Source organism: Odocoileus virginianus, chromosome 5, assembly GCF_023699985.2.
Source record: "Odocoileus virginianus isolate 20LAN1187 ecotype Illinois chromosome 5, Ovbor_1.2, whole genome shotgun sequence".
Taxonomy (NCBI): Eukaryota; Metazoa; Chordata; class Mammalia; order Artiodactyla; family Cervidae; genus Odocoileus; species Odocoileus virginianus.
In genome coordinates this window covers 49,387,446-49,403,861 of record NC_069678.1, presented here as the reverse complement: position 1 = coordinate 49,403,861, position 16,416 = coordinate 49,387,446, and the positions used below count along the sequence as shown (strand labels likewise).

The window sequence follows — 16,416 nt, the reverse complement described above, 5'->3', positions numbered from 1 at the left end:
TTATGCTAAATAATCAGAGAGAGAAAGACAAATACTGTATGATATTACTTATGTGTGAAAAAAAATGAAACAAAAATAAACTCATAGATACAGAGAACCAATGGGAGGTTTCAAGAAGGTAAGGAGGGGGGAATGGGCAAAATAAGCAATAGGTGAAGATTATATAAACCTCCAGCTATATAATAAATAAGTCACATGAATGTACTATTCAGCATAGAGAATATGGTCAGTAATATTGTAATAACTTTGTATGAGGACAGATGGTAACCATTGTGGTGATCACTTCATAATGTATATGAACATTAAATCACCATGCAGTACACCTGAAACTTAACATAATATTGTATGTCAACTATAGTTTAATTAAAAATGGGAAAATAGCTTCAGTGCTTGCTGGGAAGATTGGATGAAATCCTTGAAATATGCCTTACATATGTATATGTCTGCATATGGTGTTCAATAAATTGTTATCATTTCTTTCCAAAATTATATGTATTTTTCTGACTATAGAAATATAAATTATATAGATATGAGACAATACAGGAAAATGCAAAACAAAGACTTAACTAACTACCCAGAAATAACCTGTTGTCTTTCTTCCTGTCTTGGTTCTACCTATTTTCATGCAGTTAAAGTCATACAGAATACATAGCTATCTAAATAATAGCTGTTATTTTTTGAGCCCTTAAAATGTGCCAGGAACTGAACTATATGCTTTGCCTATATCATTATATTAATCTTTACAATTGTGTTCAAGAGATATTATTATCCCCACTTTATAGATTATTATCATCTCAAGGAGAGTGTGTACTCAGCCTGACTCCCTATAAGGAGAACGAAACGCTTTCCTGTTAACTCAACATTTACTCTACAGCAGCCAAACTAAACACATATTAACAGAAGTAAAATGCACGGGTTAGCTCTTTCCTTTCCCTCCCAGGAGGTTCTTAGCTAAATTCTGTACTTAACCTGACTACAAAGATGAGTTTCCTGGATGTGCGGATAATGATAATATATCCCTCTGCCTCACTACTCTTAACTGTCTCATGACACTTTTCATGTACAGAGTCAGTGATTCTGTTTACGAATGCTTAGTCGCTTAGTCGTGTCCAACTCTTAGAGACCCCATGGGCTGTAGCCCGCCAGGCTCCTCTGTCCATGGGATTTCCCAGGCAAGAAAGCAGGAGTGAGTTGCCATTTCCTACTCCAGGGTATCTTCCTGACCCAGAGATCAAACCCCAGGTCTCCCACATTGCAGGTGGATTCTTTACCATCTGAATCACCAGGGAAGCCCTGAAAGTGAATGCGTTAGTCACTCAGTCGTGTCCAACTCTTTGCAACCCCGTGAACTATAGCTCGTCAGGTCCCTCTGTCCAAGGGATTCTCCAGGAAGGAATACTGGAGTAGGTTGCTATTCATTGGCAAAGAAGGGAGGGTAAATGCCTCTTCCTGCTCCACCTGCTGAAATTATCATCACAAGTCAGCTGACATCCTCATCCTGATTTGCTGCTCTCAGTCAGGGTGAGTGCTGATCCCCATTAGAGCCCCAGAGACAGCATGAGCAAGTTTGCAAAATAAAACGAAATGGCCTCTGATACCGTCCACTTCTTTTCCCGCCCCACCTCCTCTCCTGGCTCCATTCAGCCCACCAGGCATCTGGCTTGAGTCCCATTCTGAAGTCTCTGGCACCCTCCACTAGGGTGAAGTCACCAAGCTTTGGAGTTACACACAGCAGACTCAAAACTGTCACTAACTAGTCCTCAGTGATCTTGGGCAAGTTGACCTACGTGGGCCTCCATTTCCTCCCCTGTTAGCGGGATAGCACAATATGTCAGCTGCTGAAATGTTCTTACACATCTCAATGCCTTTTCAAGGGCATGTGTGCTCTCATAAGCATCTCCTGAATACCCAAAGACCATGAAGAACGCCATGCTGCTGGGGCAGAATTCCAGGGAGCCAGCAGGGGAGTGGGCACTAGGGACATGGAGTTATCCATAAGTCTCTATGGTTCATCCAGACAAGGACTGAATTCCCTGCCCTCCCACCCATGGGATATTAGAGGCTAACCATGGTCCAGGGAAAAAGAGGCAGAGCTACCCCAAGGAACTTTCTAAAGGAATATACCAAAGCATTTTGAAAAATAATTAAGTGGTGTTTCATTCAAATCTTTCAAAAACTTTCAGGCATTAAAAGCATCAGTGGAAGAAATGAGCTCTGAAACCATGAAAGGATATTGAGGAAACTTAAATGCACATTACTAAATGAAAGAAGCCAGCCTGAAAAGGCTGTACACTCTATGAGTTCAACAATGTGATATTCTGGGAAAGGCAATTCTATAGAACAGTAAAATCATCAGTAGTTGCAGGGTTAGGGAGGAGAGAGAGGGAAGAATTAAATAGAAATAGCCCAGAAGATTTTTAGAAGGGTGGAACTATTACATATCATTACTATAATGATGAATCATGACATTACTCAGTTGTCAAAACACATAGAATACACAACACAAAGAATGAACCTTAGTGTCAACTATGGACTTTAGTTAACATTTCAGCATTGTTTCATTGGGATGTCCCTCCTGCCATTGCAGGAGATGTAGAAGACACAGGTTCAATCCCTGGGTCCTGAAGATCCCCTGGAGGAGTTTGAGCAGGCTCTGGGAGTTGTTGAAGGACAGGAAAGCCTGGCGTGCTGCAATCCATGGGGTCGCAAAGAGTCAGACATGACTGAGCGGCTGTACTGTACTGAACTGAACTGAACTTCAAGACATAATAGGGAAACCAGGGATGGGGAGAGATATATGGTAACTCTGTATTATCTGCTCAATTTTCACGTAAACCTAAAACTTGTAGGGCTTCCCTGATAGCTCAGTTGGTAAAGAATATGCCTGCAATGCAGGAGACCTCGGTTCAATTCCTGGGTCAGGAAGATCCCCTGGAGAAGGGAAAGGCTACCCACTCCAGTATCCTGGCGTGGAGAATTCCATGGACTGTATAGTTCATGGGGTCGCAAAAAGTCGGACACAAATGAGCGACTTTCACTTCACTTAAAACTTCTAAAACTTAAAATCTATACAGGCCATTTTCAAATAGAATTATTGTTTGATAGCTTTTTATGTAAGAAGAGAGTGCTGACTCCAGGAGAGACAGGTCAGGTCTAACCCCAGACTTGGCAGGAGGAAATGGCTTGGTGGAGCAGCTTCTCAAGGTCTTACTTTGTGAAGAATCACCTGGGGAATCTTCTTAAAATGCAGACTCAGCACGTCGGGAGTGGTGCCTGAGCCTCTGCATTTCTAACAAGCTCCCAGATGAAGCCTGAGCTGCTTGTCCACGACCCAAACTTGCTGGGTGGAATCAACCTCTCTGTCCTGCACTTATTTATGGTCAGATCCTGCTCAGACACACATAATCTCTGTTTGTACCTAAATGAGTCCCAGAATTGTCTTTCGTGTCCCCACCAGTGGCCCGAAAACCCCCACAATAGGAAAAATAGCCTAGTCTCCAAACACGACCCTAGCCAGAAGCTGTTCCAGAAGCCAAACTCTGTAGCTGAACGCTAGCCTGCCTCTCAAGCTTGCCCTCTGCTGGTGGACGCAGGTCATTGTCTTCTAAACTTGCACCCAGCTTTCATACTGCTCGAATGCTCTATTTTTTTTCTTCCAATTAATAAAGTCAGAAAAATTAGATGACATGTTCCTGAGGTTTATTTCACCCTTTTAGATTTTGGAGAACTTTTCTACTCTGTTCCTTAAAGTACTTCCTTCAGAGTGGGTAGCTAAATCATGGAACAACACAGAAGACTTGAGACTGTGTGTTGTCCTAAAGTATTCCCCTGCCCTGGCTTTGTTCCCATCCCTCCCAGGCTTTCCATGGTGGGGCAGTGAGACTCCATTTACACTGCAAGATCAGAAGGGAGCAACAGTTTCTTTTGATCCAGAGTTGGGGCTGGTAGTGGAGGCAAGGTTGGTGTCTTCCAGAGGCATCAGAAGCAAAAGAAGACTTCAAGGGAAGGATGAGGAGATGGAGAGTCATGCTATTGATCGTATCACTATCTTTCATTCAGAAACAAAGTTATTTATTACCTACTGGATAAGGCTGGATATACCCATGCCTCAGTCATTCTGCACACCCCCTCTGTGCCCCTCCCCGCCCCGCCTCCAGGCCCTACCCCTTGTCCCTGTGGGCTGCTTCCAGCTACTGTCCTTGTGCAGTCAACCTCTTAGAATCGTGGTAGAGCTCAGCGCTTCACTTTCCTGTCTATCCATTTCTTCCTTGGCCTTGGGGCCAGGAGCTGAGCATTCCTAACCCCTGAACACAGAGATGGTAGCTCTTATGGGAAATAAGCATAATGCATGCTAAGTCGCTCAGTTGTGTCTGACTCTTTTGCAACCCCATGGACTGTAGCCTGCCAGGCTCCTCTGTTCATGGGATTTTCTCCACAAGAATACTGAAGTGGGTAGTTATTTCCTCTGCCAGGGAATCTTCCCAACTGAGAAATCAAATCCACTTCTCCTGTGTCTCCTACACTAGCAGGCAGATTCTTGACCACTGAGCCGCCTGGGACTCCAATAAGCATAGTAGCTGATGCTTACAGTTTGCTCTATCCTAAGCAATCTGCTTACATTGCTGCGGCCATTTAGTCACTGAGTCATGTCAAACTCTTTAAGACCCCATGGACTGTAACCTGCCAGGCTCTTCTGTGCATGGAATTCTCCTGGCAGGAATACTGGAGTGGGTTGCCATTTCCTTCTGCAGGGGATCTTCCTGACCCAAGAATCAAAGCTGCATCTCCTGCTTGGCAGGCAGTGCTTTACCACTGAGCCATCTAATTCTTACAGCAATTCTGTGATCATCCTCATCGTACAAATGAGAAAGTTGGGTAGCAGAGAAGTTGAGAGACACAGTTAGTAACTTAATTTGTTATTTTCTCTAATAGGCTTCTGGGGGTTGATGGGCTCCATTATTCTGTTGCAGTCAAATAGTGGGTAAGACTAAATAGACAGGTCTGGAGCAGAGGCCAGGATGTCTGCATCAGCCAAGGACTGGTCAGGCATCTCTGTCCAAATGGCCTCTCGAATAGGCTAGCTTGTGCTTCCTCCCAGCTTATCAGTGAGAGTCATTGGACATCTTCAATGGTGGTTGATCAGGCAGGAACTGCAAAACTTCTTATGATCTTGCTTCCAAAATTCAGTGACATCATTTTCACTATAGTCTGTCTGTCAAAATAGATACAGTTCAGCTCAGATGCAAGTAGGTAGAAGAACAGTCACCATGTCTCAATGCGGAAAGAGCTTGAAGTAAGTTGAGGCAAGGAACCAGTGAAGACCATCTCGGAGACTAGTCGCTACACCAGGATTTGACCCTAAGCAGCCTGACTCCAACCTTTGTATGCTCAACCACTATGCTCTACTGACCTCCACATAGGACAAGACGCAGCCACACTGTGCTCTTGGTGGCTGGTATAAGATATAATGGTGGACAAAGGAAGAGGTAATTAACTTGCCTCCATAAATCAGGACAGGCTGACAGCAGGAAGTATCTCACACACACAGCCCTCCCCCTACTGTGGAGGACAGATTATCACAGCAGTGGGCAGCATTCTACACAATCCCTCCATTACATGAGGTGACCTAAAAGCTGAGGGTGGTTCTGTGAAGAGTCGCTGACCTGGAAATGAGGAGCTGTGATATCCTGTCCCAACTCTATCACATTGTAGGCCTAGAACCTCAAGAGAAAGCAGATCAAGAAAGGAAAGAACTAGCATGCCCAGGCCTTTCCAGAACCTTGCATGGTAGAATTTCTGACCATGTTGTGCCCTCCTCTCCCATCCCCAGATTGGAGACCCACACCTGGTGATCTGTATGGACTGCTCAGCAGACACCATGACCAACCGCCTTCTCCAGAGGAGCCGGAGCAGCCCACAGACAGATGACAACACCACCACCATCGCCAAGCGCCTTGAGACCTACTACCGGGCCTCCATCCCTGTGGTCGCCTACTATGAGACGAAAACACAGCTACATAAGGTGAGTCACCTCACAGCCCCCCAAAATAAGCCAACTACCACTTGTTTTTCAAAAACAGAGGAAAAAAAATAGGAAATTTCAGGTTTAGGGATTTTGGAATTAGAACTGCATTGTTGTTGTTCAGTCATTCAGTCGTGTCTGACTCTTTGCAACCCCATGGACTGCAGCATGCCAGGCCTCCCTGTCCTACACCATCTCCCTGAGTTTGTTCAAACTCATGTCCTTTGAGTCAAAGATGCCATCTAACCATCTCATCCTCTGTCATCCCCTTATCTTCCTGCCTTCAATCTTTCCCAGCATCAGGGTCTTTTCCTGAATGAATCAGCTCTTTGCATCAGCTGCCCAAAGTATTGGAATTTCAACTTCAACATCAGTCCTTCCGATGAATAGTCAGGACTGAGTTCCTTTAGAATTGACTGGTTTGATTTCCTTGCCTTCCAAGGGAGTCTCAAGAATTTTCTTCAGCACCACAATTTGAAGGCATCAACTGTTCAGCACTCAGCCTTTTTTATTGTCCAGCTCTCACATCCATTAACAGCATACAGCTGCACAATTGCGGCCAGAGTGTGGGTCCCTTACACTCTTCACTTTTTGTATCACTCATCACATGGACCATGAAAAACTGGTCATACAATGTTTACAGAAGTCAATACAATTGCTCCATTTTCCAAGAAGGAGGGAGGGAGGGTGGGAAGAGGGATGAGGCATTAGTTCTGACTTCCAGACCTCAGCTACACAGGAGAACCCGAAAGGTCTCATCTAGATCTAAAATTTAACAACTTCGAATATCTAAATTTTGGCATAGTTCCTCACTGGTACTTGGCTGACTCAATTTCTCGCAACAAGTAGTGTTACTAGGAGAAGCAGCGTATGGGGCCGGAAGAGCAGATGAAGTGAAACAGTGAGGAAGTGGGTGGTCAGCTCAATGATCATGAGCAATAATCCATGCTGAGTCACTGTTCAGTTCATGAATTTGGGAAAACTACCCAATCTGCATTCATTCACTCATTTAATATATATGTACCAAGCACTTCCTATGGGCCATCCATTGCCCTGATGGTTTGGATGCAGGTATTAAGATATAGTTCTTGCCTGCTAGAGCCTAGGATTTAGTAGGTGTGCATGCATGCTAAGTCGTTTCAGTCATGTCCAACTCTTTGCAACCCCATGGACTGTAGCCAGAGAGGCTCCTCTGTCCCCGGGATTCTCCAGGCAAGAATACTAGAGTGGGTTGCCATGCCCTCCTCCAGAGGATCTTCCTGACCCAGAGATCAAACCCATGTCTCCTGTGGCTCCTGCTGCCTTGCAGGCAGATTCTTTACCACTGAGCCACCCGGGAAGCCAGGGTTTAATAGGGGAGACAGACAAATCAATGATCACAATATGGAGTGAAAATGAGCACAGAGTAAGTTCTAAGGGCCCTTTAACCTGATCTAAAAGGAGACAGAAGGAAGGTCACCAGAGAAGAATTAAGCTGAGTGCAAGGTGGGGTGCTGTGAGGGGAGCAGAGCACTTCACTCAGAAGGAGCTTGGCTGTGACATACAGTGCCTAGAAGAAGAGGGAGCGGTGGGTGTGAAGAGGCAAGCAGGGACCAGATCAAGGTGAACCCATCCTAGGAGCAAATAATTGTCCTGAGAATGATGGGAGCTACTGAAGGGAACAGACATAGTCAGGGTTTCCACTTTGAAAGCTCATTCTATCAGCCTATTGGGGAATGGATCCCAAGAAGATTAGGCCAGGAGACCACCGGGAAGTGGAATGGATCCAGGAACCAAAGCCTCAGAACCCAACACAGAGGAGAGAGAATAGACAGCTACTATTGGCTTTTTCTAGGAAGTTAAAAGGCGACATCTTCAATCAATGTGTCTTGGAGGCAGCAACATGATTGATTCCTTTGGGAAAAACCATTGATAATGAAATCTTACCTTCTGAGCCAGTTAATTGTCCATTTTGCAGACCCTTAAGAACTTAACCCTGTTTAGCATCTGAGAGGTGTCCCATGACTTAACTCAGAGGTGTCACGTGTGTGACACGAGAGCCATCACCCCCACCTTCTTCACCCAGAGCAGCCACAGCTAAGCCATCGTTGCTTTTTCCTGAGGACCTCGACTTGGCCTTGGGATGTTAGCACAGCACAATAGGCATCTCCTTCCAGTTACTAGGACTTGGTGTACAAGACGAATCCTATTTGCTGTGCTTCATGTAGCCTTGAAACTGAAAGTCACTCAGTCATGCCCGACTCTTTGTGACCCCATGGGCTATACAGTACATGCAGTTCTCCAGGCCAGAATACTGGAGTGGGTAACCTTTCCCTTCTCCAGGGGATCTTTCCAATCCAGGGATCAAAACCAGGTCTCCCACATTGCAGGTGGATTCTTTACCAGCTGAGCCAGAAAGGAAGCCCAAGAATACTGGAGTGGGTAGCCTATCCTTTCTCCAGGGGATCTTCCCAGCCCAAGAATCAAACTGGGGTCTCCTGCCTTGCAAGCAGGTTCTATAACAACTGAGCTATCAGGAAAGCCCCTCGTGTAGCCTTGGTTGCCACATAAAACAAAGACCTAGATCTTTAAACAAGCAAACAAAGAGTATATCATAAAAAGGCAGGGTCTTAATAATTCGGATGACAAAGGTCCTTCCAGGGCTCATGATTTCCACCCTCATGCCACCTGGAACACAGATGGAAATTATCCAAAGAGAAGAGGGTTTCTTCCTCTTTCAAGATTTACAGAGGTGAGAAAATCCCGAATTAAGACTTTAGCCACTTTCAGAGTCAGGAAAGCCCTTTTATCTCTCTCCTGTATCTTTCTAGCCTAAGTTCTACATGCTCACAAATGATTGGCGCGTGGACACAGGGCCAACCGAGTTCTCCAATACGGCTGATCTCTGGGATCCTCCTTAGAAATAGCTAAGTTAGTGGGGAAGGGAGCTTCCCGTAGCATGTGGCTCAGCTCTTCAGCTTCCCCCACCTTGTGGAGATGCTGGCAGCTGGGTCTGTGGTGAGGTAACATGTATGAACCATTGGCAAATATTTAAAACCACTCCAAGTTCTGACTCCAGAGCGTGGGCTCCAGCCCTCAGGACTCCCCGGAGGCCTCTTGGAGGAAGTCGTTTCGTCCCTGCCCCTGCCCCTGTCCTCCCCATGTAGCTGCCGAGATGAACAGGCTTCCTCCCCCACCTGGAGCCGAGTTGGTGCAGAGTGGCCTCATGCCAGCCCAGGGACCCAGGGAGGGGAGACTGGTTTGTAGGTGCCCCATGGGGCTTGCCAGCAGCTCAGGCCACAGGCGGGGATTGGAGAAGAAGTGGGGGAGCCGGCTGGCTTGGTCTGTACTGGAGAAGGTGAAAGCCTCTGGCTCTTTGTGTTTTCTGGCCGTCTGGGCTCTCGCCTGGTCTCCAAGCACCAGTTTGATCAGCTCCTGATCTCAAGTGATAGCCTGCATCTTGTTCTTGTGATGCTGTTTGGAGTCTTAGTACCCCCTCCCTGTCTCATTGGTAACTGAGTCCAAGGCAGGACTGCTAACCTCCAGGTGGGTTCCTGAATCATGTAAGGAGTTTTCTTAAACCACATGGGGGTGGTGAATGAACTTCAAGATACAAGTGAGACCATTCAGTAGCTCAGTGAGATTTCTTTAGGAATTAGAGCCACAGAAACACTCCAGCCCAGAAAAAGACCACCCTGCAAAAACACTTCCCTCTGACCTGTGTTGCCCACTTATGCTTACCCTCCATCCAGCCCCTGACACCTTTACTGCCTGATGATGATGATGTGTGTGTGCTTGGCCATGTCCAACTCTGTAGCCTACCAGGTTCTGTCCTTGGGATTTTTCAGGCAAGAATACAGGAGCGGGTTGCCATTTCCCACTCCAGGGGATCTTCTGACTTAGGGATACAAGCCAAATTTCCTGTGTCTCCTGCATTGCAGGGGGGGTTCTTTACCTCCTGAGCCATCAGGAAAGCCCACTGCCTAATGACAGTCAGTCCTTTTTGCCACCAACTATCTGGAAAATTGCAATGGAATTTCAAACAAAAGTTAAAAAAAAAAAAGCTAAGTTTATAGAGCCACTGCCCTATCCTTTGTTATTGCCATCATGATATAATGATGTAAAAGTTAGAACTTCTTGTAACATAAACCAAGGAGTGGAAACATATGTGACCCAAATGGATCCTCTAACCTTCCGTTTTCCCCTCTAATAAAGTCAGCTTTCTGCTGCATCTAAGAAAGAGTTAGAACTTCTGTGCATGTCACTCCCTTCCTCCTTGCACTCAAAGCAGACATCATTAGGCATTTGTGGTTCTTCTTTCCTATCCATTCTGGACGCTGCCTTAGAAATTTTATCAAGGACTTCCCTGGCGGTCTGGTGGTTAAGAATCTACCTGCAGAGCTTCCCTGGTGACTCAGTGATAAAGAATCCACCTGCCGATGCAGGAGACGCAGGTTCGAGGGATCCGGGAAGACCCCACATGCCATGGAGCAAGCACCTAAGCCCGTGCACCACAACTCTTGAGCCTGTGTCCTAGAAGCCAGGAGCCGCAGGTACGGAAGCTGAAGCGCCCTCAAGCCCATGCTCCCCAGCAAGAGAAGCCACCACAATGAAAAAGCCCAAGCATCACAACCAAAGTAGCCCCCACTCACCACAACTAGAAAAAGCCTGCACAGCAACGAAGACCCAGCACAGCCAAAAATAAACAGATAAACAAAAAGATGAAAAAGGATTAAATTTTAAAAAAAAAGAATCAGCCTATGTAGGGGATGCAGGTTCAATCCCTTGTCGGGAAACTAAGATCCCACGTGGCTTACAGCCAAAAACCCAAAACATAAAACAGAAGCAATATTGTGATAAATTCAATAAAGACTTTAAAAATGGTCCACATCAAAAAAATCTTTAAAAAAATACTTTATCAACACAGCAATACAGGTAGTCTCACCCAACTCACTAGAGTTGACCCATAAGAGAAAGCTTTTTTCACCTTGAGTGAGAGAATTTATAATTGAAAACATAATTGAAATGCATCATTTTGATGGGCTTCCCAGGTGGCAATAGTGGTAAAGAATCTGACTGCCAGTGCAGGAGACATAAGAGACTGAAGTTTGATCACTGGGTTGGGAAGATCTCCTGGAGAAGGCATTGGCAACCCACTCCAGTATTCTTGCCTGGAGAATCCCATGGACAGAGGAGCCCAGTGGGCTACAGTCCATGGGGTCACAAATAGTCAGACACAACTGAAGTGACTTAGCACGCACATAGCATTTTAAAGTGAATGACATAGGAACTGTCCAGAGGCTCCCTGGTGGAGACAAATACTGGTTTGAATGTAAGAAAGCCAGAGTCATTGAGGTGTGTATGCCCTTTGGGAACTTGGTGAGTCATTTCACTGCTAAACCTGTCAGCAGAATAGAATGAATGGACAAAATGGGTTCTCCTGGAATACCCTAGGTCTGTCACTCTATGCTTCTCAGGGGAAAAAAAAAAAAAAAATATATATATATATGTATATATATATATTTCTAGTCATGCATACTTTTCTTAGAAAAGTATTGTTTTAGAAAATACAAAAAGTAGGTAGTCCCATAACTCAGAGGCAAACATTCCTGATTGTTTCTTTCATATCTTTTTGCTGTGAATTTTTAAAGCATGATGCTGACCACAGGTATATTCATGAGATTGTAGATAACAGCTGGCCTAACCTGAAACATGGAGCTTACTTGTAAGGTGATGCGAACCAAGGCTGAAACAGGTCCAGGAAGCCTGTGGGACCAGGCTCCCTTCTGCTCCTCACACCTGTCTTCCCCTTCTCTCTCTCACATCCTGATTTTTCTCTTTCTCTGGTCCAGAAGCTAGAATATGGCAAACATACAGCTTCCACGTTCATGTTCCCACAACAGGTCCAAATTCCTGAAAGAAATATTCTGACTGGCCTTGCTTTCTCTGGTCCCTGGCCCTACCAGCTATGGCCGGGCAGGTGGGGTCACGTGGGGCTTTTTCATCTGTTCTGTGGCTGTTTATTCAGTGCACACTTCATGTCAGATTCTTGGTGCTGGAGACACAGCACTAAAAATCCCTCACTGTTTAAAAAAGAGCAGTAGACAAGAAAACAATTGCTGATAGGATTAGCTCTATGAAAAAATGAAACAGAGTGGGTTGTTACGGGTGAAAAGTGTCTAAGGAGATAGCATTTGAATTAAGAACAGACTAATAAAACTACGGTTACCCGATTGCCTGGGATTTGTCCCTGAAAATTGGGTGGGGAACAAGAAATTCCCAGAAGAAAAGATCTTGTAAACTGGGAGAAATTCCAGAAATAGCTTCCTCAAGTGGCATGTAGAGAAGTGTATAAATTGATACTTAAAACCTTTCCTTTTGCTACGGATACAGAGGCTTTTAAAAAAAAGAAACTAGAAAATTTAAGAGTATAAAGATAAAAATTACCCAGAATTCTTCCACCCAAAGATAAAACATTGATAAACAAAGAAAACATTTTGATATATTTTCTTGCATTCTTGTTTCTTCACTTTTAGTATGCTTTTTGCTCCTGGGATCATAAGCTCAGAAACATCCCCCAGCCCAGAGGAAGCAGTTCTGACAATAGATGATATCTGTTCCTGGGTTATTTATTAGTCTTAATCAATTTAGAAAATAAAAAGAGAAGCCAGTGACTCATTAAACAGGCACTTAACAGATGCAGAAAATCCACTTCCTTGGCAACTCGGCATTTATAAAGGAGAAAATAAGTTATTCACTCTGCAGCTCTTCTGCTGAAATGTCCCAACTTCATAAATAGTTTAGCCATTTTTAGTAAGTCCTGAAATATAGCTGTACGCATTTATTGTTCCGGGTAGTCATCCAACCTGGCAGGAGACTTCCTGTGAACTGAGGGATAAAGAATGAGAAATGTCATTGTGAGAACTTCCATGAAAGGAGTGGAAGCAGAAGGCAGCATTGGATCAAATTTTACCCCTTGGATGTAACAATCCATTTGATAGCCCTAAATCAATTGGATTCTTAAGACTAGAGTCTAATACGAGGCAAGGAAAACCCCAAATTACTTGTATACTTTGAACTCTCTGTACCTGAATCCTTCATTTTAATTATTCTTTCAATTGGCTAAAATAATTTGAACTAATTTTTAGTTCAATCTCTCTATGACTGTCTGGGAGTGTCGTTATGGTGGTTTTATACATCAAATACCATTTCACTAGATCTAAAATTTAGGTCATAATATTTCTCTATCAAAAGTTAACATTGCACCATTGTTTTCAACCATTTGGTGTTGTGGAGAAAAGGCCAAAACAAATTTGGAAGTAAACTTTTTTCAACTTGTATCTTTAAAGAAATATTTTACTGTCTTTCCACATAATTCAAAATTTGTGTCCAGATATAGGTCTGATTTTCACTGATCCTCAGTGGCATGATAATTTTGTTTTAACTCAAGAACATTTTCTATAAGTATGTTTTATGTACCACTGTTTCTTGTTTTTCTCAAGTACACACAGATCTCTTCCTTCTACCCCGGTGCCATCCGATAGAAATTTAACGTGAGCCACATGTGTAATTTTAAATTTTCTAGTAGCCGTAATTTAAAGAGGAAAAGGAGACAAGTGACACATTTGACCAGGCCTGTGAAACCTGGTGTGCACTTCACACTCACAGCACAGCTCATTTGCGGTCGCCACGTTGCAAGGGCTCAGCAGAACAGTGACTTCTGGACTAGACAGCTCAGTTTTCTTTCTACAAGCCACTCCATTATTTTCAAATTTTTTCTGTCTACTTTCTAGGAAAAATCCCAAAGTTGTCTTCCACGTTACCCAACTCAGTTTTCTACTCCATTGTTCCTACTTTCCAGCTACCAACATGGATTTTAATTCTCATGTGTGTTTTTTTGTATTTTTGCCTTAGCTGTTTCTTTTCATCTGATGCTGTTGCTATTCCAGTCTAACCCTGTTCTCATTTCATGACTTTCTGCTCTTATTGATGGCAACCATGTCTTCTTACATACTGCATACTGTTTAACAATGAAAGTGAAAATATTAGTCCTTGAGTTGTGTCGGACTTTTTGTGGCCCTATGGACTCCTCTGTCCATGGAATTCTCCAGGCGAGAACACTGGAGTGGGTTGCTATTCCCTTCTCCAGCAGATCTTCCCAACCCAGGGATCAAACCCGGGTCCCCTGCATTGTAGGCAGGTTCTTCACCATCTGAGCCACCAGGGAAGCTCAGAATGTACATTAACTGTCCCTGCTGTGTGCTCTTATAAACACCATTTCTCTCACCATCTTTGTATTTATCATGTTTTGCTGTTTATTTCTTTACTTCTCTACATCTACCAACAAGAAGTAAACTCTCTCCCCTTGCCGCCCCTCTCCCTCTTTCTGACATTAATCAACACATACTTCTTCTATGGTGGAAAGTTCTGATTTCATGAAAATACTACCATCCTGTACACATCCTGAAGCATCTGGAAGTCAATACATATTGCAGAAATGTTTTCTTTTAATAGTTACTATCATTCCATATTATACATATTATCTAATTTATTCAACCAGTTTATTTCTCATGAAGTTTGGTTACTACTAACTATGCAGTAAATAAACACATTCATTTAGGCTTTTGTTTCTAGTATGAGAGACTGCTGAGCTATTTTAAGCAGAGACCTCTTAATCTCCTTCACCAATTTCTCCCAAGCCCACCAACCCCCCTTCCCCGCCCTTCTAGCAGCCACCCATCTTTTCTCTGTCTGAGAGTCTGTTTTTACTTTGTTTTATTTGTCTCTGTCATGACTTATTTCACTTAGCACAGAATCCTCTAGATGAGTCTATGTTGTCATTCTTTTTATGGCTGAGTAGATATCCACTGTGTATACGTACCCCGTCATCTTTATCTCTTCATCTGCTGATGAATGTTTAGGTTGCTCCCATATCTTGATTATTGTGAACAGTGGTGCATATATGTTTTCCCATTAGTGTTTTTGTTTTCTTTGGGTAAATATCCAGAAGTGAAATTGCTGAATCATGTGGTAGTTCTGTTTTTAATTTTTTTAGAAACATCCATACATCCATATTATTTTCCACAGTGTGTGTAGCAATTTATATTCCCATCAACAGTACACAGGGGTTCTTTTTCTCTACGTCCTTATCAATATGTTATTTTTCGTCTTTTTGATAATAGCCATTCTGACAGGTGTGAGGTGACATCTCTCTGTGGCCTTGATTTGCATTTCCCTGATGATCTGTGACATTGAGCATGTTTGCATGTGTCTGTCGGCCACCTGTACGTCTCTTTAGGAAAAGTATCTATTCTGGCCTTCTTCAAAATAGACATTTCATTTCCCACTCATTTCCCTTTCTCTCTCTGTCACACTGAGAATTTTTTGAAACATAGACAAGCTTTGGGATTTCCCCGGTCCTGGATGCCTGGCCTCTTTGGTCAAGGCCCCACCTCAGCTGAGTTCCTTCTTAGTTCTGAGCCCGCAGCTCCCTCACATTCAGTCTGGACCTGCCCTGCCGGAGTGCTCCTGGCAACCTGGACCTGGAGACAGCCCTCTCTCCTGCCCGCTGGCCCCGGAGAAAGGAAGGTGCATGAAGGAGAGAGTGAGTGACTTAGAGGAACCCTGAGGTTCTGTCTTCCCGCTTGGCAAATGAGGCATAAATCTCCCGTCTGTCTCTGAGAGACTTAAGAAACTCATTTCTTATGACTGCTTGAAAGAATCTTCTTTCTACCCTCCGCCACCCTTCTGATCAGCAGGCTTTCACTAGATTCCCACAAAGAGCTTTTGATTCAGCCCAGCGTTCCTGCACCCCTGTGGTCTTGTTGAAAAGAGTTGTGCTCACTGCAGGCTTGTCTTCCCCCAGAACAGCAGGCGGAAGAGAACGCCAGACCTTTGTTCTCTTCTGAACACAGTCTTAATTGTCTTTCTCTGGTTGCTTTCATCATGGGCAGGCTTTGTTTTAACCAGCTCAGGGCAGTCCTTTCTTTGGGCTCCAGTCCCCTCTCGAGAACCTTCCCAGGAGCCACTGCCATGGATTCTACCAGCAGAGAATCGGCGCCGTTCCATCCAGGTCCTTGCCAGAGTCCATAGACATTCATGGGGCGTCTCCAATGTCCAAATGCTGGGTGCTTACTGCTGGGTATTCCGAGAGGAAAAGAGACGTGTCAGACTCTGCACCCACAGCATGGCTGTAAGTGTAGTGATAGGATTTACAAAATGTTTCAAGTATTTGGAGGCACAGAACTTAGGCCTGGAAAGGCAGATAACAGTTTCAGAAAGAAGATGGCATTTGAGCTGGGTCTACAGGGAGAGTAGAAGTTCAAGCCAGATGGAAGGGAGGGGACCGAGGCGCTGACATGAGAAAGAGCCCAGTAATGCTAGTACAGGACGAAGTGCACACAGATGGATTACAG

At 44.3% G+C, this 16,416-nt stretch overlaps 1 protein-coding gene across 2 annotated transcripts in view; it reads left to right on the top strand.

Annotated features, from left to right (window-relative positions):
* The window catches only part of AK5 (adenylate kinase 5), a 260,255-nt gene that overhangs the window by 235,188 nt on the left and 8,651 nt on the right, over positions 1 to 16,416 (top strand). For both annotated transcript variants that reach the window (XM_070467898.1, XM_070467897.1), the window contains exon 13: positions 5,831 to 6,022. In XM_070467898.1, coding sequence (XP_070323999.1) covers positions 5,831 to 6,022 — 192 coding nt within the window. The remainder of the gene's footprint in view (positions 1 to 5,830; positions 6,023 to 16,416) is intronic.